We start from the raw sequence: 24,256 nt of genomic DNA, 5'->3' as shown, positions 1-24,256 counted from the left end.
TTAAACTTAGTGGTCCCTGCAGCCGCTGGGGCCTTTGGAGAATCATTGCTTGGGAGATAAAGTTTGGCTCTTCTGATCCTCACTCAGTCTCCTCAGCCTTTTTAGGAAACCACGGTGAGAAAGTAGATTTATTGTTACTTAAAACAGCTAAGTTTTTATGTGCAAACTCACAACAAAAGATTACTTCTGAATATCGTCCAAAAGGCCTTGATATGGGCAAGGCCTGATTTTGCTGTGGGACATGACTTAAAATTGGGGTGAAGCCATTTCTGTTGCTCAAATACCTGCTGAATCTTCTCCTTTACACTGAACAGATTTTGTTATGGAATTCCTGGGGGAAGGCAAAATGCTTGGGAAAAGAAAAGGGAATCCACGTAGTGCGTGTGTTCCAGCACAGGGAAAAACGAGACGCCATCCATTCAGCACGTTTCCAGTCTGGAGCACGACAGCTGGATAAATCCCATTGAATGAAGCTGGTGTGGGGTGCTGGGGGCACCTTCTGCCAGGCTCACTTGCACTCGAGTGCGTCCCACGTTCCCCGAGCCTGCATCTGCAGCTGGGGTTGGACGGCGCCGGGACTGCAGCGGCATCCCAGGCAACGGTGCAAGGTCTGCAAGGTTTGCTTCTGTGCCGTGTGAAGTGCATGCTCAGGAGATCTTAAACGGCTCCTGAGTCCATGAAAAACCTGTGCCCCAAAATGTTGAGGGAAGCAGGCCAAAAGGAATCTGTGTGTTTATACAAGAGGTGCCAGCCTAAATTGCAAGCTGAAAATGTCCCTGTGTGGAAATCTGCATTGCTGCAAGGCTGTTTGTGATTTTTGCTGATTATTTGTGCAAACATATGAAGGAAAAAAAATATTTTGAAAACTACCTGTATTTATTTGGTTTAGCTTACAAAGATCAGTAGAATTCTATAGTTGAGTCGCAAAAAATAAAGGCAAAATTGAAAAGGATTTATATTGATCCTGAGACATAAAAAGTGCTTCCTCTGTAGATGTGTTTGATACAGTATTTGTGAAGCTGTTGAGTATTTTTAATAGATATAAGATAGTTCAGAGATGACATTTCTGCCTGGAAATGGCAGAAGGTGCAGTCACAGTTATGCTGCTGTCTCTGAGCATTCCTCTGAAAATCTAGAAAAGTCAGGATTTCCTGTCAGGACTGTATCCCTGCTCCTGTAGTGGGATATATTCAGCTGCAGCATTGGGAAAATCTGAGTTTTCTCAAAATTTCCAAAATTCTGTCTATTTTAGTCCTACATGGAAAAGCCTGTCTGTGGTTGAGGAACATTTTATCAAATGAAACAAACCTATGAACTGAAAGTGGATTCCTCTGTAAGTGCTGTAGACTGGGCACAACAGTAAATTTTAATGAGCCTAATGCTTTTCAGGGTTCCCATATTGGGTTTTAAGTGTTTTGATGTCTTTAGCAGAAAATCTAGTTCAGAAATGGCCAAAAGTGCCATATGAGGGATAATAATAATGGCCTGGGTGATGATAAATGGATACTTGTAGAAATGCCTGTTAATTTTTTCTGCTGGATTATATGCAGTACTAAATGTGGCATTTCAGAAGGAAGCCCAGATTCTAATCTAGTTTTGAAAGCAGATTTCAGGACTGAGCAGAGAAATCTGTCTCTAAAGAAATTTCAGTGCTAGATAGTAAAATATCTGTAGTAAAGACTGACTTTTGCTGTCTTATCTCCGTACTGTTAATAGCGAATAAAAGGATTTAATGAATGACAAAACTACAGTGAACAAACCAGAAGATCACACCCCAGTGATTGCAATAAAACCTATTGTGGCAAGTAATCAGCATTGTGGTTGTGGTTGGGCATGAATAAGCATTGTGGAGGAATGCTATAATAGGAGGCATTAATGAATTTGGGATTCCACTGGGAAAATTGACACCTACGCCTCATTTTCTAAAGCCTCACAGCTGGCACTGAAGCAGTTTAAATCCATCTGCACAGTGAGTTAGATTTAAATGTAGCACTTTGGTTAAAAGTGTCCTCAATTTGGCCCCTGTTCATGGGGACTGTGCAGTGCAGACCGAGTGCCATTGTTATCTTGAGGACTTTTATTTAACTTGCTTCTGCAGAATGCAGGAAAAGACCATCTCATCCTGTATAATCAATGACCCTCAGCATTGCTGCCTTCAGGACAAGCTGGGCACGAACAAGAGCAAAAATCCTCGCTGGGGAAGGTGAGGAAAAGGAATCAGGAGTGTTTGGAGCTGATGTGGAGCTCCTGTCACCCCTCTAGGCTCGGGGAGCAGAGCAGGGCAGGAGCTCAGGAGCCTTTGTGGTTTTTTCTGCTCTGTTGAGCAGGACATTGCTTTGCCATCTGGGTGCAGCTCCCTGGATCACAGCTCTGGCAATGGATGGGTCGGCGCAGTGATCCACCTCCAGGATGGATTTGCTGCTGGTAGGAGTGTTGTGAGCAGGTTTGGGTGATGGAACAAAATCTGTGCCTTTCCAGCTCCAAGTCGCTTCCATGCCCCCAGTGCAGGCCCGTGGGGAAGGCAGATTTGCAGGGAATGCACACAATGGATGGCAGAGCCAGAACTCATCGTCAGGTCAGGAACTGAGCTCTGGAGGCACTTGCTCAATACAGTGCCTTAAGTTTTTCTTAAAAAACTGCTGAGCTGGAGAAAGGCTCTGCTCTGGTTGCTCAGAGGATTTAATTGCTTGATTCTGCTGCTCAATTTCTTCTGCTCAGCCCTTGATAAGCTGTTCAGTGTTAGAAGTGACTGCAGCCCTGCTTGGAGCCACTAGAAACCTGAGTTTGCATTTGCAGGCCATGTACAAAATCTCATAATATCCAAGTGAAAATAGGAGAAATCAGAAAAATTGATATTTTGGATTGTTGGTAGATTGAAGAAATAATCGTTATGTATCCTTTTCAGTTCAGAGCGAAGAAAATGTTATAAATTTAGCTTGACAATGGAGAGGTTTAAAAAGTGTGTGTATGTGTAAAATCAGGTCAGAGAAAATAATCAGGAATAAAATACTCAAAACTTATCTTCGAAAGGCTAAGGCAAAACTTTATAACACTTTCCTTTTTATAGGACATTTGGCATAGCAATGAAGTTACTTTTAGTATTGCAAATTTTATTTCTTTTTCTTTTTCAAGGAGAGAAAATTACAACCAAACATTTTCAGTCATTCCCACATAAGAATTGCTCTGGCTAGATTGCAGAACCCAGAACATGTTTAAGAGCTTCACTTGCTAGGAAATAACAGTTCCTTGGAAAACTGCAGAATCCAGAACATAGGTTCAGTAGCTTCACTTGCTAGGAATTAACAGTTCCTTGGAAAATTTGGGACCTATCTTGTGATCTCAGTTGTATTTGTGTAAAGTCTGTAATAGAATAGGATCACAAGGACAGTGGGAGTTGAGTAGTAGAAGTCTGGCGTTGTCCAGGGTTGTGGGAAAATTCAGCTGAGAGATTTCTAGCCCAGAATTCCCAAAGCTCCATTTTAATGACAACTTTAAAAATATAAAGGTTTTTGGTATTAGGTATTTATATATTATTTATATATATTAGGTCCTAATGTGGTATTAGGACCTGGCTAAGACAGTAATATGTAGTATTTTCCATTTTCCAGTATTTTTTCCTTCTCCTCTCATGCACCTTTACGTTTTCACCCATTCTTGTCCAGAGCACAGCTCAGAACAACACCCAGATACCATCTGTAGGTATTGCAAGTGTTTGGAAACAGCTGAGATCCATTTAAATAACTAAAGAGAAGGGTAAAGAACAGTCGTTCAAAGAAAACCCCATCTTCCTGAACATGGACCCCTGCACTCATATTCAAAATCTTTGGACTTCAGGTAGCACATCCAGAACCCTTAAGCTCTGTCGAAAACACAGAACCTGAAAGAACCTTGAGACAAATATGCTTTGTTTTTCATTTTTCTCTTTTAAAAAAAACATACCTTTTTTTTTTCCTTTTGTCTCTCTTTTTTTTTTTTTTTTTTTTTTGAATGAAAGGAAAAAACAGTTTTCCAGAACCTCCCATGCAACAAAATTACAATTCCCTTTGGAGATGTGATAATAGAAAATTTGCAAATATATGGTCTTTTTCTCCTGGCAACAGCCTTTCGGTGACCTTAATGTGTTTGGATGTGTATGTTCAGGTCTTATCTTGTAAATTTTTTGACTTGACGGTGGTTTCTACTCGTGCAGTTTGTTGTCTGACTCCAACAGGATGATTTGCAGAGAAGGGGTTGAATTGAAAGTATTTATATTTGCCCTGTATTTTGGATAATCTTACTACTCATTTTTTGGATTTTCATCAGAATAGAGATTTTTCCATGTAATCACTAAGTCATCTTTAAATACTTGGCCACCATTTACCTTCGGATATTTCTTTTAATGATTATTTTGCAAGTCATAAAGCAGTTAAATGGCTACTTTTCCTGACAGCGAGTTGTGTTGTTTTTTTTTTTTTTTTTTCGTTTTCAGTCTGGGATTTATTTCACCTTACAGGGATTGAATTTCATCTGAATTTAATTTTAATAGAGATCCTGAGAATTAATGTTGAAGCAACAAGTTCCTGTACCTTTGAGTGTGCAAGTGCCTGTTGCCACATCCAACGCAGAGCTGCCTACGTTGATCCATTAAAAAACAGAGCTTGGTAGTGTAAGCACAGAAGGGTTGAAGCCTTAATAAAAACATGTTCTTTTCTTTTAGAAGATAGAGAAATGTGCATGATATGTTTCTGGTTACTTAAGCAGGGTATTGTATGACAGATTAACTTGTCATCTTTGAAATTAGCAGTAGTGGTCCTTTATTATGGAAAACATCTCCTTGTATGTTGCACATAACATTTTATGTCTAATGGAAGGCCTACTGCTCTGGATGGTGTTTAATCCTGTGGCTCAAAGACAAAAAATAGGCAAATAAATAGAAAACAGTAATGTAATCATGGATAGAATAAAATAGTGAGAATACTGAAGAAAATGGGATTGTTTTTTTGCCAAAAAAAATTTGTCAGTGTTTGTGAATGCATTTCACTCACTCTTCTGCCTGTTTTGTTCCAAGCCTCCTCTTGACAGCTTTGCTAGCAGTTCATTTTGTTCCTGTGGTGACTAAGCTGTGGAGGAGCTCATATTTGGAGGTTTCTGTGGATAGTACCAGGAGGTTTGGAGCTCAGCTGTATTGTGCTCTTGGCTTTCCTCAGACAGGTCTGGTTTAGGTGGCTGCATATGGTGAAATTCTCCACCAAGGGTCAGGAAGCCGTGCCAGAAGTTAAAAGGGTTGGTTTCATCTTGTTGTAATAAATTATAGAGCAATCATAAATTATAGGAAGGAGTTTGATGAAGTGGGTGAGAAACAATTGATGGATTACTTTAGTTAAAATTACTTAGAGCCCAGTCCAACTCCTACTGAAGTCAATTAAATTGTAGCTGGATCAGGGCCAGAATGAGTCAAATTCAATTATGGCTTAACTGTAAGCCTTTTAAAGCACATTACTGTAAGGTAGTTCAGCATTTAAATTGCATTAAAACAAAAGCATCTATGAAATCCTGACTGATTTGATTTTATTTGTACAGCCCTATTAAAAGCTTTTTTCTTGTGGCTGTGACAGAGACCTCTTTGGCTGGTGCCTAATCCCCAGAGCACCTGTCTGTTGTGAAGAGATGTCACAGCCACTGGTACTGTAGATGAATTTGTCCATCACAGACTTGCTGCTGAAGTGATTGCATCAGAAGAGGCAGCAAAGATGACTGAAAGGAGATTGTAGAAATCCCACTGCTGTTTCATCTAATTGTAAAGATTTAGAAAGCTTACTTGTGTAAGTATCAGCTCATAAATTAATGAAACTTTTACTAATCCCAAATTCCAAAGCTGGAATGTTTATAGGTATTCATCTGTTTCTTAGCTGAACAAAGTACAGCATCCAAAATATTATTTTAAAATAAATAATCTACATTGTAAAATGGTGGATTTATAAATAAGTTCAAGTATGGCAGTGTTTTCACAAAATTGGGCAAATTATCTTTTAAATCATTATTGTCTTTTAAATTGCAATTCACATGCTTCCTTTAAGACCATTTATGTATTTTTAATACATTCTGAATTGATTCTTTTCATTTATCCTCAGAAGTTTTCCTCCCTGTCCATTTTCCAGCAGAGCCAGGGAGCAGCTTTGGGTTGCAGAGGTAGTGTTTCCTGGCTTGCATTTGTCTGACTGTCTTGGGAGGTCAGAGCTCCACATCCCAAGTGTCATCCCATCAAAACCTTGGGTTATGGCAAGCTGTGCAGCCAGCAGGGAATGTCTGTGCACTGGGATCATTCCCATCTCTGGGTGAGCTAAATTTGTCTCTGCACAGATGATCTCCCAGCCCATGCCAAGTGCTGAAAGTGCTTCTGCAGGTGTGGGATTGATCTGGCTTGTCCTCTGTCTTTGTAGCAGTTGTGCTGAAATGAAAGATAGGGCCTGATCCTGGTTTTCATGGCATGACATTTCTTTGGCACTGTGAGAGGTTCTTTGTGGAGGATGGAGGTGCTGGACACGTGTGGAAATGGGAAAGATGGATTTGACTGCATGTCCAGCTGGCATGGAAGTGCTGGAGTGTCTTATTGCTGTGTACTTGGCTCCATGGACTGGGCTTTGGTCTGGAAAACTCAGTTTGGCAAATAATTTCCTTTTCTTTTGTGGTGTCATAGCTTTTGTAATTGTTTTGTCCTTTCTGTTTTCCTTGTTTTCTATTAATAGCAGGATCAATTAATAGCTTCCACTGTCACATTCTACAGTGTTGGCAACTATGAAATAAAAATTTCAGAGAAGGGGAAAAATTATACCCATCCAGAAGCTTTAATCAGGAAAAAGGGACTGTAATAAATGTTAGTACAGGACTTCTGTGGCACATACTCAACCATGGAAAAATAGTGTCCCTTTTCTTCCTGTCACTGAGCAAAACCACTGCCAGGAGAGCAACGAGACACTCTGATGGCAACTGGTGACTCTGTGGCTTTAATATGTTTGAGAAAGCAGATTTCTGTGATCCAGGCCTTATTTCCCCCTTTCAGTATTAGCACAATTAGTCATGATACAGCTTGCAAAAATGCATTAAAATCAGTTGGCAGCTTTTTAAAACCTGAGCATTGCTGTTCCCTCCTTGCAGACACTGCTTAGCACAGCCTTGGCTCGCCAGAGCTGAGCTTCAGGGGTGCCTTTGGAAAAGCAAACTCTCAATAAAGTTCTCACCTGCTCATGGTTTTTATCTCCGAGCTTCCACCCACAAACCAAAGGTGGTGCTTTCCTGTAGTATATTACAGCACAGAAAATTATTTTGGCAGTGAAGGATACTGAGAACCTTTCATTCATCACAGATGCTTGATGGTGACTTTGGTTGAAGAAAACCTTTACTTTAGAAGAAATACCTTGGGAAAACTCCTGATAGTTCCTCTACTTCTAGGAAGTAGAGCCAATGCTGAATTTCTGAGTACCTTAGGTGTGATTTTGCCCTGTGCAGGACTGGGAGTTGAACTTGATGATCCTTGTGAGTCTCTTTTAGCTCAAGATATTTTTTGATTTTAACTCCTTGCTGATTATTTGCTGGGACATATCCCGCTCTGCTCTGAACCAGTCATGCCTATGAAGCACTCACTGCGTATTTCTTACATTTGGAGTAAATGATAATGGAATTGCTGCCACCACCCATTCCTGCAATGTTAATTAACTGAAAAATTGAAAAATCCACCCAGAAGAAAGTTAAGTGTTCATTTCAGGTACCTGGTGTGTAGCTTTAGTGTAATTTAAAATATGGTGGACTATTAATTTGTCTTCTCAAAATATTTGTTTTCTCCAAAGCCAGTCATGGATCATTTGCTTCCAGTAATTGATACCAACACTGGAAAGATTTGTCCAGTGATGACAAGGTTAAGTGTTTGACAAATTACCAACTCTGGTTAACCTGGGGCCAGTTTACACCTCAAGAGAAAATTCAGATACACACCTTATCTACTTTTTCTCCACAAGAATTTTCTTCATTGGGGTGTTTCACTTGTTAAAACTATCAGTAAATAGTGGGGCTTAGGCACTTTTGCCTGCTGCATGGATGTCCAAATACTGCTTTTCCCAGGACCTCTGGTTTTCCTCATGTCCCCACTTATTTTCTCCTTGAAGTCGGTAGAAGTTTTGAGTGTGTAGCAAAAGAAAAGGAATTGCATCAGACTGCAAATAAATGGACATTTTCTGAGCATTCCTTTATCTGGAAGTTGGGACAGGCTGTGTTGGGAGCAGGGATAACTGGAGCTGGGTTTTGCAGGCCCCAGGGAAGGGCTGAGAGATTTGCAAGCAGCATTTTGTGCTTGGGCCATCTGGACTCGGCTTTTCCTTGAATTCATATGTGACATGGAGCCAGGTGAATTCCTCATCCTTCCCATTTTTTAAAGAAAAATGGTAGTTCTTTACACATTAGCATTTTGAATTCCTTTGCTAAGAAATGCAAGAGAAGCCCGAAGTCATATGGTCAGTGGGGACTGTGTATGTGTAACTGTGCTCTTCATGAGTATTAATTAAGTACAACTAAAATTTTGTTGTTTTTTCCCAGCAGAGGGAATTCTGTAGGAAGGAAGAGACTTCCCTATAAATCAATTTAAGATAGGTGTTTAGACAAAATCATGTTTATTACTTTGCAAGAGTTTCAACTCTTTCATCGCCGTTTTTTATCCACCCTTTGTCTCTCACGGGATTTTTACACTCAGTCCATGCCCTGTAGAGTTCCTCAATTTGCTCTATCCCTATCTCATTTCCCTTAGCTCCCCTTGAGCTCTTTGTTCCCTCAGCACAAACTGCACCTGAGAATGTTCGAGTTCAAGTCGAACTTTTGAACCCATGATGTCAGGTTGGTTTGGAATTAGGCAAAACCAGTTTGCCCATCCCTCACTGCAAAAGGGTTAATCCTGTAAACTATTGAGAGACAAGGGCAGGGAATTGTGAAAGGAGCCCCTGTTTTATAAGCATTTGTATTGCCAGTGCTTGAATGCCCATAATAAGCAGGTTGTGCTGTGATTAATGACTGTGTTTTACATGCTGACGATGGATGATGTGTTTCATTGGAGAAACCATTTATTTTTAATCAGGCTCCTCACCCCAGCAGCACTGAAAATAATATGTTAACGTCCTGGTGGGAGTGTGTTTCATTCTCAGCAATTTAATGAAAGGTGACCCACAGAGAGGAGAAAATAATTTAAATTTGCCTTTTCCTTGCCTTCTTTTAATGTGTGAGAAGACAACTCATAAAATTATTTTTTCATACTGGATTTTTCTTTTTCTTTCAAGATTCTTACTCTTCCTTCGAATTGGAAACAAGTAGGAATGTGTTGTCATTGTGAAGTTTCATGCATTTGGAAGGGGCAAGCTATTCAAATGCCCTACTTTGTTTTCTTAATTTATTTTTAATAAAGGACTAAAATAATTTGAAATCTTTAGGTACTTGAGCCAATTTTTATATCAGATTATAAGTTTCTTATTTGGCTGCACTTTCTATTGCACTTTTCTCTCCACTTTGTCATTTTGTGTGTGTAAAGGATGTGGTGGTAGAGTGTGGTTGGTATACACAGAGTAGACACAGAACTCACTTTTTTATTAGCCAGCTATATATTTATATCCATATGGATTCAACATTGATCCATCTAATGTCAATGCTTTAACTTCTGTAGAATGGCTTCTAGTAAGGAAGAAAAATACTTTTAAAAGTGCTTTTTAATTAATTGAAGAAAATCTACTTCAAGGCAGTGAAATGGGATGCAGTGTCCAAGCAAATCTTTTGAAAGTTCTACATAAAATGAAAGTCCTTGGATCTCCTTCCTATCAGATCTCCTGGGATGGAAACAGGGACAGCTGTGGGCATGGCATCAGTACTTCAAAAGAGAGGAAAAATGAGTAGGATGTTTAAAAAAAAGTAAAATTGAAACAGCTTTTCATATAAGGTTCACCAAATGTGAATTAAAGGCTCTTTTGGGTCTCAGAATTTAAAAGCTGCCTCAGAACTATCATGCCATGGCTGAGCAGAGCATGCATATTCCCGTGATGGGTCAGCAGTGTTGGATGTTTTCATCAGAGAGCAGTAAATGCCAATAATTGCCTAAATTCTTTGGACAGCTTGATGACATTCCAGGTGGAATACAGCCTCTATTTCAGAAGGTTTTTCAGAGCTTAATGAAAACACCGTCAATGTAAAGATTTTGTCTGCTTGTGGAAATGCCAATTCTAAGATGCATTTCATCCCAGAAGAGCCAAATCAGAGTCTGGCTGAGATTTGGGAGATACATAAAATATTCCCTGCAGAATTATTTAGATCAGCATAATGTTAAAATTGGCAAGGATGGCTGATCCTGGGCAGAATGTCTTTCTTGGGCGAAGAGAACTTTTTAAAAATTGAGCTTTAAAAAGCTATTTTTGTTGGAAAAGCCACACACTGCATCTGTGCCTGTTATTGGAGGAGCTCCCCTGGAATCATTGCTGCTTGCACAAGAACAGGACACATGCATTGCTTCAACATTAACATGCATATTAATGGCACGTTAAGGAATTTCATAATCGTGTGACACAAAAGAGAGTTCTCAACACAGTACTCATTCAGAGTATTAATGGGCAATGTCTGCAGCGAGCTGGGAGATAGAAACACCTCTGCCTCCTCTCATGGCTGCTGTTGAGTCCTGTCCAGACCAAATCACTGGTGTGGTTGGTATTACTGCCCTCATTTTGCATGTGAGGAAAACAGAAGTCCAGTGGGATTCAGGGAGTTGGCTGAGACTGAACATTAAGGCAGTTCCAGGGATGGAAATAATGTGCCTGAGGTCCTCTTTCCCCAAAATCTACGTCCAAGTGAACAGAATTTTGTTCATTTGGTTCTCCTATGGGACAGAGTAAAGTCGTGGGAATGTGACAATATTCCCATCAGCCTGGAGCTGTTTCTTATGCTAATGGGAATAATACACCCACCTACACGTGAAGGGAAGAAAGGGCTGTGTTGATTTTTGCCTATTTTATAACTGGCATTGGAATGAGATTATGAAGTCTCAACATCCCAGTGGAACACAGCAACGCTGCATTTCCCGGTGAGAGGGCCTGTAGGAAACTTGGAGGAGAATCCATGAGTGATGAAACCAGAGCTTTGACTTCAAGTCTTAGATTGAGGGAGGGTTTTCCATCTGGATCCCTAAATTTCCCAACTCAATCCCTAAATCAGAGCATTTCCAGGGGCATGGTTGTAGTTGTGGATTGAAGCTGTTTGCAACAGTTGTCCTTCTAACATTTCTGCCCATAAAGGCATTAATTCACAATTAAGGCTGAATTTGAGCACTGTAGAAATCCAGTTCCATCCATTATGATTAATTAGGGCCTCATCTCTACCTGAAGTCTAATCTAAATTTGTCTGGAGATGTGAAAACAATGTTTCTTCCTATCAGAACAGAAAAAATCACACAGACTAATGTTGGACATGAGTGAGGGCTTGCATTTGGAGATCACTGGATCATGGAATTCCAGAGTGGTTTGGGTTGGAATCTCATCCAGTTCCAGCCATAGGCAGGGACACCTTCAGCTATCCCAGGTCGCTCTAAACCTCATCCAAGCTGGCTTTGGATACATCCAGGGGTGGGGCAGCCTCAGCTCCTCTGAGCAGGAGGAGGTCATAACAGCTGGAGCTCAACAGCTGGAATCTCTGGCTCATCCTTCTATCAGAGGAAGACCTTATCATCACTTTTCTGGCACATACCTGTTTTCATCCCTCCAAAGCACTTTGCATCTCTGAGGCTGACATTTTTCTCATGGAACTGCTTATTCTGAGTATGTCTATTTGGGGACTGCCCATCCTTGAGACATTTTTCAGCTTATTTTTTGAGATTAGATGAATTATTGTAAGAGTGAAATTTGCTTTGTGTTTCAACTGAAAACCCCCAATATGCCACTGACCCTGGAGTGAACACACTGGGTCTTGGTTCCCATCAGTTTGCTGGGAGACTGGGGTGTTACTGGTGGGAGCACCCACCTTCCCATGTCCATATGGGACACTTATGTCTGCAGGCAGAGGTGGAGATGTTACTGTGACTAATGGTTCCTGTAACATCTTCAGCTCATGACAGACTTTGTGTAATACATAGAGTCCTGAAGTCAATGAAGCTGCTTCAGGAATGAAGTTGCCAGGACTGGTTTTTATGATGTAGAATCATTGGCAGTGAAAAGTTTCTGCAACCTGGAAATCCAGCTGTGTATTTTCCCCCATCCAAAAAGTGAAACCTTAGTTGTCCTAAATTCATTCTCCTTTGGTTAAGATTGGATCTGTGAGGTGACATGGGTGTGCTGTTATTTGAGTGAAGAGGATAAAAATAGCTGTGCCCTGTGCTTATGGAAGCTATGACATAGTCAGCTTACTCAAACAAAAAGATAGGTTTGGAGGAAATCCTCTTCCAGGGTGCTCTAGATTCTGTTAACAGGGTTTCAGCTTCCAGGAATAACACTGGGATGTCCATTATGCTCAGCTTTGTTCCCTGTGCGTGTCTCTCCTCCTTAACCCAGCCACCAGAGCTGGGTTAAGACCACTGATCCAATTGTCAATGACAAAGGACAGGCAGGCTGTGAACAAAACCTGCTCATGTATCATTTGCATCCTTTTAAATTGCATTGTTTGTGCAGCTGTTCAGCCAAATTGTCCACAGAGTTTATTTTTGTCCATAGAGGAAACAGAGATGGGTTTTCTCTGTGTTACGGCAGGTGCAAAATCAAAGAATCATATATGCAGCTCAGAGAGACCAAGCTTTCTGCTAAATGTGTCCTGATGGGGGCAACCCTTGAGATTATAAGCCACAGCTATAAGAGGGAGAGGCTTTGCCAAGATGTGACGGGTCCATTTCACGTTAACACTGGCACTTGCTGAAGTCCCCCTTTCATTTCAGTAGGGAGGAAAAGAGCAGGATGTCTGTGTATTTTAAACACTGATCCACTATTCTCCTGAGAAGGAAAAAGTGTTTTCCAAAAGATACATCAGGCAAAATTTACACAGTCTGTTGCTGAGAAACAATTGCACTCTCTTTCTTCCCATGTGTCACTCTCAGCAGTGTGTTTTAGAGCCTTGGGGCAGGAAGAGGTAGTGATATTTATGGCCAGCTTTCTGCTGGAGCTCACACAAGGGTGGGCTTGAGAAACCTGAAGAGTGCTTTTGTGTGCACAGCCAGTCAGCTGGCCAAGGCTGGTGTTTCCTTATGGATGCTGTGATAATAATTAACACAGCAGGAAGTGAGGGACTGATTGATTGATGCATTCATGACATTTTGTGTTTGAACTTGGCCAGAACCTGTGAAATCCTCAGAGAAGGCTGAATCATTTGTCAGATGTGTGAGGATGTAAGAATGGCCATAATGTGTTGGCCCAAGGGCCATATAGACACAAAGCTTGGGCAGTGGTAGGGACAGACACTCAGGGAGCAGAATAGAGCACCAGACAGGATTTACCCTTCTATCCAACTCCACCCTCTCAGCTAGGATGAGCTGTTTCACCATCCAAGTCCAAATCTTGCTCCTTGTCCAGTGACACCATCTGGACAGAGGAATCCATTTGGCCTCTCCCAGTGTCCCATGATGTCTGATCACATCTGTCATTGGTAAATTGTTGCAGCTTAAGCTGAGACACCCTGAGAGTTCTGGTCTCTCAGTGCTGTGTTCCCCCTCCATCCTCAATAACCAAGACCAGAAACTTCCAGTAAATCCACCCCAGCTCTTAGATCTGTTCCATTCTCTCATCCTTTGGCTGCTCCACAGGTGAAGTCTGGGTCAGTGTGATGAATTCTAGTGCTGAGCCTTCTCCTCACTGATGGTGGGACCTCTTGGCTGAAATATTTAACATGACTCAGTTCAAAAGAAAGAGTTTCAAGCTGAAGTTGGCTTAGTGGACCCAAAGTGTCCCTTGGTGCAGATCTGGGCATGGAGCTGGCAGATTGTATCCGGGAACTTCCCTGCACTGCCTGTGTTGTTGTTTATGGAGATGTGCTGGTGTTTATTTCTCTGGAATTGATGTGGCCCGGGCTTAGAACTCCCTCTGAGTTCAAGCAATAAGGGTCTGGAATGGAGGTTCACTTCCAAACCTGCCTTCCCTTAGGAGCTGTTTGAAGTCAAGATGGCCTTGGGCACATGTATCCAATAAATATTAAGGCAGATCTGCTTCTGTTCAGGGCACCTGCTTTCCCACTGAGTAGGATTGAAAGGACTCATCAGCTAAAGATGGATGAATCCCAGACAGAGACCCTTTTGTGTAGCCTTAGACAATGAGCAGGACCTCTGTGAGCCATGCTCAGTTTGGCTGGAGGGGGCAGGTTTGAGTCAAGGCGGGCCCTCATCCAAAAGGCAGGTTGTCATTTGAGTATGTGAAGCAGAATAATTTGAGGTACAGGAATGGTGTCTGTTCTGATACATTCTCTGCTGATGAAGCCACAGTGCCTTACATTTGCCACAAAGGATTTCTTGAGTGTTGGCCAAATAGATTCTTTAAATGCTTCTTTAAAACAAAAGAAATCTTCTTTATATATAAATTTTCCTCTTCACTGATGATCTGACAAGAGCCTGGCATGCTTTCTGCTTGAGTGACAGCCTGGAGAAAAGGCTGCTCTGTGCAGGGACAGCAGCCTTTAGCACCAGGTGGTGCTGGCTTGTATCTTTCCAGCAGTTGGGAATAAATGCGACAGCTGAGCATTGTTATCCCAGGATATTCCAGTGATTGCCCCAGGACAGCCAGGCCTTTCCACTCCAGCTTCAAAGGGTGCATCACCATCTCCTCCCCTCCTGAGCAACGTCACTTGTCAAAAAGGTGATCACCAGCCCTGCCATCCCTGGTGCCATTCTTCAGGGATCTGGCATCCCTGGAGACACTGCTGCTGCTCTAGGTGAGTTTTGGATTGTGTTTTTGAGATGGATGATTGCCCCACATCAGCCCTGTCCAACGCAGGGTGCCTGTGGGAGCAGGGAGTGAGACAAGTCTTGTTCAGGGATGCCTTCAGGCTTCTCAGCTGCTCAAGGCCAATTGCCGAAGCCCACCCTGGGTCAGGGGTGGCTCCGTGTGGTGAAAAGTCTCTCCTCCAACTTGTGCTTCCAAAGAAAGGCTCAGCAGTCTCTTGTTGTTCAGTCTCATGGTTGTTTATTGCAAGTTGTCTAAAAGATTTTCTCCTTGGGCTGCTGTGGTTTGCTCACAGCTCAGGCAGAGGCACACACACACCCTGACATCCTCTCTGACCCCGACTGCTTCTTCTCTCCCACCCAGGGCTGCTGCTGTCTTTTATATGGTACATTACGTGTTACATGGTTACAGTTTTCCCCAATGCCTATTACCTATATTAAATGGTGCTTTTCTATCTTTTATATGGTACATTACATGTTACATGTTTACAGGTTTTCCCCAATGTCTATTACCTATATTAAATGGTGCTTTTCTATCTTTTATATGGTACATTACGTGTTACATGGTTACAGTTTTTCCCCAATGCCTATTACCTATATTAAATGGTGCTTTTCTACTCTAAACCAATTTGTGAGTGCCAACATCACCAAGAACATGGAGGTAAGGAAGAAGAAAGAGGGAGGACAGGACAGGCCCAGATCCCTCCATCATAAAACCTCTGACCCCCATGTACAAAACTAAAACCCCCCTGTACAAGCACTCAAAAATTCTTCCCTCTACTTTGTGACCACTTCTACTCTAATATCTAAACTTTTGTGACTTCTTGTTCTTCCTGCAAGGTTGGTAAATCATTCCATGGTTCAAACTCAAAATCACAGCTGTTTGCAGCTGCCTGCCAGGGTCTCAAATGCTTCTGACCTGGGCTGGGAACATCCAAAAATGTCTGAGGGACATTTTGAGTTCCAACAGCCAATTACTTACTGTGTGCAGGGACTTAAACACACAAAACCCCACAATATGTATATCAAATGTCATTAATAAGTAAGGATTAATTCTTTTTCTGCTGGTTTTTGTGGAGGCCTGCAGCATGCACACCTTGTATAATTCAAACTTATTAATTACTGTTATTATTGAGAAGAAATACAGCAATGTGTTGATAAATTGCTAATGGGGACAGACTTACAACAGAAAATCTGGATCCTGCAGCTCCAAGAGCTGAAAAAATTTCCCCTGTGGCTTTGAAATTGGGCTGAACTCAGCCACAGCTCCCATTGTCCCAGACCACAGGGAACAGAAGCTGGAGTTCCAGCTCCAGTCATCCTTGGGGAGTTGTACTGGCATTTGCAGAGTGGGAGATGCTTTGGGGAGGTTCACCTTTTAAGTCAACCTCCACGAACATCAGTGGTTTTGTTTGCTAAAGATTTAGCTAAAAATCTTCTCCCCCCTAAAAGAGTGATTGAAGAGAAAAGGGACTTTTCTTAGGGAAGGTTAAACACTACTCCTGGATGAACCCAGGTTTTCTCCCACCTGAAAATCTGAGGTCAGAAATTGCCATTTGCTTAGATGCCAATTTTTTCTCCCATTCTCATTTGGTTCATACAGAAGTGTAGACTCCTGAAGAACTGGCTTTCAGTCAGAATGCCTAAAAAAAGGATCATTTTACCTGTGCTAAAATTAGCTGCATTAATTTCCTTTGTTTTGTTTTGTCTTCTGTTTTCTTTCTGTGGGCATATGTGCGTGAAATCCTGGCTCCACTGCAGCTGAGGGTATTTTGCCATGGACATCAGTTAGGATTTTTCCACAATGAAGAGAAGACATTTGCTACACTTTTTGCTGTGTTGCTGAATTGTATTTAATGTTTGCAAGACCTGTGGTCCTTGTCAGATTAAAAGGGTTCATTGAAGTGGCAAAAGAATCTAGTGTTAATGTACCCACTGTCTTTGGTTGACGAGCAGTTAAAGTTTACTCCAAGGATCCTCACTGGTGCTATTTTAGAATGTCAGTGGTGTCTGTTCATGTTCCAGCTCTGCACTTAAGATTTCAGGGTTGATTGTTCTGCCTTCCTGTAGCTTCCATGACACAACTCCTATGGAAATTTTTGTCTCTGTGCATTTTGGCTGAATCTTGAGACTATTTTTGGAAGCTCTCAAAATGTCCCAGAAGTGCCCTTCACCTCCCTCTTGTGCAGAGACTTTAGCTGGAGCTTAGCTACCACTGTTTTCCACATGTATCCAGAGAAAGAGAGCAAGAAGAAGAAGAAACCAAACCACAGACAATTCTCCTCTCCCAAAGCAGGGCTAAGTCTGTCACTGAGCTTTGAGGTGCTGGAGAAGAAGAATGGCAAAAAAGAGCATTTTCAAACACTCACAGTTCCAGGATTCCCATTTAATATGTAAAAATCACAGAAAAATCTGCTTATAGACCTGAACTATGGTACTTGTTAAGACTCAGAGGATTAAGAGCAGGTTTCCCAGCTCTTCCAATGTTAAGAGAGGTATAGGAAATGTAAAGGAGTATCGGAGTCTTCCACAAAGACTGGAAAGGATGAGAAGAGAATCGATGCCTGAACTTGTTGATAAAAAGGGATTCTGATAAATTACTCGTACCTTTCTGCCCCAGCTGTGTTTGAGAGGGGTGCTAAAGAACATCTAATTCCACACCTAGGTACCACCTTTAGGCTCGATTGCCTTGCTCAGGGGCAGCTTAGGGAGACTTTGTTTCCTGGACTTCCAGCTCTGAAGGACCATGTGTGCCAGTGTGTTCCAAGGGCTGCACCGTGCAAACACATGGATTCACAGCTGGGAAGTGCCAAGCTGTCAGCACAGTGATCGCAACCTCATTAGCCCACCTCTGCCCAGATCATAATTGGCTCAGGAGCAGCCATCCCCTGGCATGGCTCTGCTGCTTCCCATTCTAGAGATAGCAGAGGGATCTGCTCCCACCGTGCTGCATAGCAGAAACATCACCCAGGTCATTTTTTAAACTTGCGATTCAAAAGTTCATGACAGTGCTCAGTGGGCCAGGCACCTTGGAAATGGATGGATCAAGGAAGTCTGAGAGACCTGGTGATTCCCCTCAACCCTCTCCTAAGCACTTGTTCCTGAGAGAATGTGAATTTTTCTGGTATATGCACAGCCTTTTGCTGTTCTTTCCTTTCCTCTTGCCTTTATGTCTGTATCATGGTGCTTGGTGGAGCACAGCATTGGTCTTGGGAAGAACCTGATGCCTTCTAATAGTTAATAAGAAAGAGTCTCCCATGTCTGGGGAACTTCTCGGTGCCTAAGCCTGGTATGGAGAGAGCAGAGAAGGTTTAAAATTGATATCATCAAAAACAGATGAGATAAGGTCTAACCTGAGTGCAAAAATTGCTTTCCTACCCTCAGTGGGGCTCCTAAGGGACAAGAGAGGTGCTGCAGGTCCATATGCTGCCTGAGGAAGCTCAGCAGAGGAACAGAACCCTTGTACAAGGGTTAGGTTTTCTCTCTGGTCAGTTTTTGGCAGGTCTGGCAACCATAAGGCAAAGTCTGTCTCCCAGTGAGGGGATGTTGTGTGTCCTGCAGCACACACTGGATATCTGGCTGCTGTCTTTAAGCACCTGGCTCCTGGGCCACATTGAGTCCCTGGATTGTACCAGGTCCCTGCTCAGCTCTGGATGAGCTGGTAAAGCCTAGCTGAGATCCATGGAATTGGTATTGTAAGAAAATCTTTGCTTTTTGGGATCTGTGTTGGAAAAAGTCGATGTCATGCCCTTCCCACTACAGAAACTATGTGTGGTTCAAGTAATTCTCAACATTGCCGTGCTTCTTTTGTTTTCCTTGCTTCACTCAGGGTTTGCTTATTCCTGTCAGGAGATTGCCTGCTCCTTCAGCAAAATCCAGTTCTTCCCTAAATGAACTCAACTCCTGGTTCCCTTTGTTTTGACACTTAGGAGATGAGAGATTTATAGACCTTCCTGAGTCATAAATTCATTTTCTTTTATCGTTTACCTTTTCCTACAGCCCATTCTGAGTGAGATTCATTCTGCCTCTGAGCAGGGCTAACCTGCCAAGAGGAGCTGATCCATAAATCTTTCCTTCCTTTTTCTTTCTTGCTTTCCAAAACAACATTTGGAAACTGAGTTTGCCTGGGAGGAAAACTGTTCTTCCAGTGCCGGCAGTCAAACTGTGCAATTAATTAGTGCTTTCCCTTTTCTCTTCCTTCTATTCTGTGTTTGCTGGGGTTGAAATAAAGCCAGGGAGGAGGGGAGGAGGGGGTAAATAAGGGGAAAATACTTGTTTCAAGTATTTATTTTTAATTACAACTTCTGCAAGGTGATCTGGTGCAGTGGTGGTGTATCCACTGTGTCTTAGGTCGTGGTCAGAAGAAGTTTAAAAGAAGTTTATTAGAAATGTCCCAGAAGATGAGTGGATGGCTTCAGGCTGGTCTTGATGTAACATCTTCTTGTTGCTGCTGAAAAGAAAAACAAATGACAAAATAAATCTTTGGATACATCAAACCATGATAGGTTTTTTGCAGAAATATCTGACAGATAATTAGGAAACAGGAGTCCAGGGTTATCCTTTGTGAGGCTTGAATATGCCAATTCATGCCAAGGTGATGTGGGCAGTGCTTACTACAGATCTCTTATACACTGTACAGTGGGTGCCAACACAGATTTAAATAGCAAAGCAAAATGTTTTTAGATCATAGAAAAGCTCTGCAGATCCAAGGTCTCTTATTTTTCGCCATTGGTTAGCTTTAGCAAGAGTGGCCAGATGTTTGCTTTGTGGAGTGGACAGAAAGAAGAGCTTTCATGCCACTTGAAACTGAGATTATTCAAATCCTTAAAAAAAAAAACCACAGGAAAAAAAATCTACTGTTTAGGCAGTGCTCCTTCAGTAGTGCATTGTATGAAGTATGGGATTATACTTATTTTTCCCAAGTATTTGAGAAGTATTCAGCAGCAGAGGGAGCCCAAGAATACCCTAGGCTTTGGAGTGATTAAGATTATTCTAGTAGATAAAACTGGGTCTTTTCTCCAGAAAACCACATAGTAAGAGACCACTGTCCTTGTGAAGAGCAGTGAGACCTCCTGAGTCCTAAACCACTGCTGGTTTCACCACTGGAGTGTGGGGCCTCTTGACAGTTTTAGATGGAAATAGTAAAATGCTTTAGGTGTATTTCTAGGGTAGCAAATTCCTAGTTTTCTGGTTTATGTGGGCATTTTTGAGTTTTCATGTACAAAAGAGCAGTGGGTCAGAAAAAGTGCTCACACAACAGTACAGGTGAGAACGTGTTCAGTGGAAGCATTGTGAAAGGCAGGTATGGAAAGAAAGAGCTTTTCACTCTCATTCATCCCAGTTTGGGAGACAGAGCGTGTCACAACAGTGCTGAGCAGACAAGAGCTGCCTGCCAGCATTTAATTTGTTGAAGATTAGGAAATTATTCCATTCTTACAATATCATGTCAGTCTAGAAGTACCTTTGAACTCTGGGGGATGTGAAGTTTAGATCTCGCCTCAGATTTCATGGTGTTTGGAAGGCAAGGCGTTATCAGGGTGCGAACTGTACAGATGGTTTGAGGGGAGTCATGTTAAGACTGTACCTAGAGACTATGGACTGGCTCACCTACAGCTGCTTTGAACTTTGGAATACCTAGATCCAGAGCAGGACACTGAACTTGGGCTTTTTTCTCTGGGAACTGAAAGCTGCCTTGTACAATGTAGAGGCCATTTATTTCTGGTTTGCTCTTTGTGCAAGGGGCTGCTAAAGCATTGCCCCCTTTCTGACCTGTCGCTTTCTCCCAAAAAATATCTGCAGCCTTGATGGCCATGTCTTTTCTGGATGCCATCCTTATTGCTTACTCTGTGCCACATTCATCCTATGTCTTCACCAGGGTGAGGGCACAAAGCTGACCAGTCTTGTATAAACTGGGCTGATCATGATGCTTTCATTATTTACAGGTGTTTCTAAAAGCACTGTCACAACTGTTGGTGTCAAACCAAAAGCAAAGGTTACTCTTACAAGCACAAATGATAAACAAATACATGACATTTAGTGTCAACAGCCTCACAAATCTGTTCAGCACCTGAAACTCAAATCAGCTTGGCCGTTGTAAACCATGACTTATGCAGAAACAGCACCATGGTTTCAGAAGAGCCATAAATAAATTTGTGTCCTGACGTGGGCAACAAAAATAAGCATGTGCTGAGCTTTCCTAACTGTTAGATCAGGGCACAGCTGCTGGCTGCTGGGAATTTTGGAAAACGTATCCCTCATTCAGGTGCTCAGCACTTGAAAACCCAGACCCAAACAACGCCAGTGTCATCTGCTTCTCTAATAACCGGTGTTGTACCGTGAAAAAATAGCCAAGGCCTTCCTGCTGATCTTGAAAAGCAGTTCCTTTAATCCTAATCTTACCTGACTATTAGAAAAATAACCTGAAGAGACTTTTCTGTGTTTGATGAAGGCAGATCTTATGCTCTGGGACGATTATAACCATCCCTTCAAGCACTCCCACATGCTGCTGCCATGCTGTACAGAAAAGAAAATATCCTGGTTGCTCTGATATTGAATAACTTTGCTGATCTCCCTTGAAGAGAGTTGCTTGTAAAAATCCTTTCATCCAGATGTGTCAGTGACTTGGAGCCTTGCAGGGTATCTGAGCTCTGGTGATTTATTATTCATGAGTAATTTTGTGCTTTATGGAGAGCCCTGCTGGAAATGTATGGACATACAAAAGTATTGATTAATCAGTGATCTGGTGCCGAAAGCTACCCATGAGCAAGAACAGGAATGGGCTGTGGGATAAGGTTTGGAGGATGAATCTGTAGAGGAGCAGGAGCTCTGTGATGGGCAGGGTTGAACCAGGACCTGACAGCAGTGGATAAGGGGATGTAATAATACTGGATCCACTCCTTTCTGGACTGAGCTTAAGCTTAAATCTCCTTATCCAGGACAGAGTAGGACCAGGATCCGAGAAGCCTGTTGGAGCCTGAGTGACCGAGAGCAGTTTTCTCCTGGGGCTGAGTCCCAGAACTGCTGCAAATGAAGACATCAGCACACAATGGCCTCATGAATTTTGTGGCACACCCAGGAACACCTCTCATGGTGGAGGTGGCCTCAGTGTTCTTCACAGGACTCTAGAAATTAAGAGACCCTTTAAGGAGGCAAGAGGGGGATGATTTTGGGGCAAATTTTTCTGAAAGAGACGGAATCATCTGTTCCACAGGTAGGCCACCAAGATTTTTGTTATCCCACAGTGTCAGAAATGAACAGTGGTGGATTGACAAGGAGGACATAGGCTGTGGGGGCAGCATCTGCTTTACCTTCTGTCTAGCTGGGTGGTGTTAGAGGGTGCATAAATACCACCATTGATTTAGTGTATAAAGCACAGGACAGAGGTGTAAAGCAAAGGACAGTGATGTAAAGCTGGAAAAAATATACAGAAAGAAAAGGTAGATAAAGCTTGACACAAGCTAAAGGTTGGCTTGGCAATTCTGATCTCATCTCTCAAATGCTTTCCTTGGTGGTTTAAGTGGAAGGCTTTACATTTAATGGAAATATTTTGATTTTTAGTGTTGCAGAGGTGTGGAGGAGAAAGCAAGACTGAAGCCCTAGTCTGCGTAAACCCCAGTCTATAGTCACAGCTATTTAGGGTTTTGACAACAGTTTCCCCAGCTTGCTTTGTAAGTGGCTGGATTTTGCACAACTTGCTGTAGTTGAGGAGAGAAGCAATGATCAAAAACCTGTTCTTTGATGTACCCAGCTCACCTAGGACCTGGTTCCTGTGAAAACAACCCTACACTTGGGGAGAGGGTTGAGGAATACAGGTCATCAGCAGGCCAGGCTGGGAACTCCTTTCTTCCACTGTGTGGAGTTACTCACCCCAACACACTCATTGAGGTCTAGAGATCATTATATTCATTAGTGGTGATTCATTCATGTGAAGGGTTTCACAATCAGGCCTGCTGGTGTAATATGTTCCTTTCCACAGTCCCATTTATCTAAAGATCTCTGAATACTTTGTGTACATTAAATTTTAATCCATGTTTTACCACCAGTGATGTAGGTAAGGAGGATTGTTTCCATCTTGAAAATGAGGCAAAATGAGGTACGGAGCAAGAAAGTGAGCTACCCAGGACTGCAGGTTGTATGTCTTACAATGAGTTTATGTTTCCCATATGTAGCTCAATTTCCCTGCCCAAACTTTAAAGAAACATTCAATTTCCCGGGGCTAAGGCTGAGCAGGAATGTGCTATAGCTGTAAATCAGAAGGCCTGATGTGGATCAGAACTTCCTCTAGTGTTTGGGAATGTTTGGATTTGTCATCCCAGAGCAGCCCTGACCTGAAAAGATTGGAGCAGAACTGGTTTAGGACTGGTATCAACTGGTTGTGTAAGATGTAGAGTGAAGAACTCTTGGGATCTATTCATCTTCATCTTCTTGCAAGGTCAGCGGGATCAGTGTGGGCAATGGAGGATGAGAATGGTTCTGGTGCAGTTGCCTCTTAGGGAATGGAATGAGCTGTGAAATCAACTTCTGTTGTTTGTTACCTGCAAGGGGAGGGGGACTGTCTCAAGTGAGCCTGTCCTAGTTTCCCCAGGGAAACAAAGTTGGGAACAGAATGGGAATATATTTCATCCTTTGCTTGGAGTTTAATCTCTTGCAGTAAATAGACAGATGATTTCAATGGTTATAACATCTCCTAGAAAAGGAGTGGAAAGGCAGTCCTTCCTTTCCCTGTCCTAGGGTTAGGGTTCCCCAGTCTAAGAAAAGCTGTGCAATTTGGGAGAAGGAACAGTTCCAAAGAGGGGAATATTCTTGCTTTTCCTTTAACGAGCAAATGACAGAGCCAGGAGGGTCCCTCCTGTCTCCCTCCTCTCCCCAGTGCTCCCATTGCTCAAACACATCAGCACTGAGCTGACCTTCATCTGCCTGTGCTTCCTCCCTGCCAGGCTCCCCTTCTGTCCCGGCGTATCCCCTCATCTCGGTCGTGGCCCGACAGCCGCCCGTGCTGCCCCCGCTGCTCCCGGCCGCCGGCTGCCGCGTGCTGCCAGCCCAGCCCTGCGCGGGCACCGCGGGCTCCGAGGGTGCCCCCAGCGAGGCCCAGGGCAGCAGCGAGTCGGAGGCAGAGCAGCCCCCACCACGCTCAAAGAAGCCACGCCGGAGCAGGACCATCTTCACCGAGATCCAGCTCATGGGCCTGGAGAAGAAGTTCCAGAAGCAGAAGTACCTCTCCACCCCCGACAGGTAGGTTGGTTGCTCGCACCAGGAACAGGGATGAGCAAAAGGGATGCTCCAGCCCTGCTCAGCTGTTCCACATGGAACATTCCCTGGCTGGGGTGCTGCCTCTGGCTCCACCAAGTTGCCTCT

The 24,256-nt window shown here is 42.8% G+C and overlaps 1 protein-coding gene across 1 annotated transcript in view; it reads left to right on the top strand.

Moving 5' to 3' along the window:
- The window catches only part of BARX2 (BARX homeobox 2), a 34,179-nt gene that overhangs the window by 5,004 nt on the left and 4,919 nt on the right, over positions 1 to 24,256 (top strand). The window contains exon 2 of the mRNA XM_021531111.2: positions 23,839 to 24,133. Coding sequence (XP_021386786.1) covers positions 23,839 to 24,133 — 295 coding nt within the window. The remainder of the gene's footprint in view (positions 1 to 23,838; positions 24,134 to 24,256) is intronic.

The sequence above is a fragment of the Lonchura striata genome, chromosome 24 (genome assembly GCF_050655825.1).
Source record: "Lonchura striata isolate lonStrDom1 chromosome 24, ASM5065582v1, whole genome shotgun sequence".
NCBI classification, from domain to species: Eukaryota; Metazoa; Chordata; class Aves; order Passeriformes; family Estrildidae; genus Lonchura; species Lonchura striata.
The sequence above is the reverse complement of the archived record's forward strand: the minus strand, read 5'-3'. Positions and strand labels throughout refer to the sequence as shown.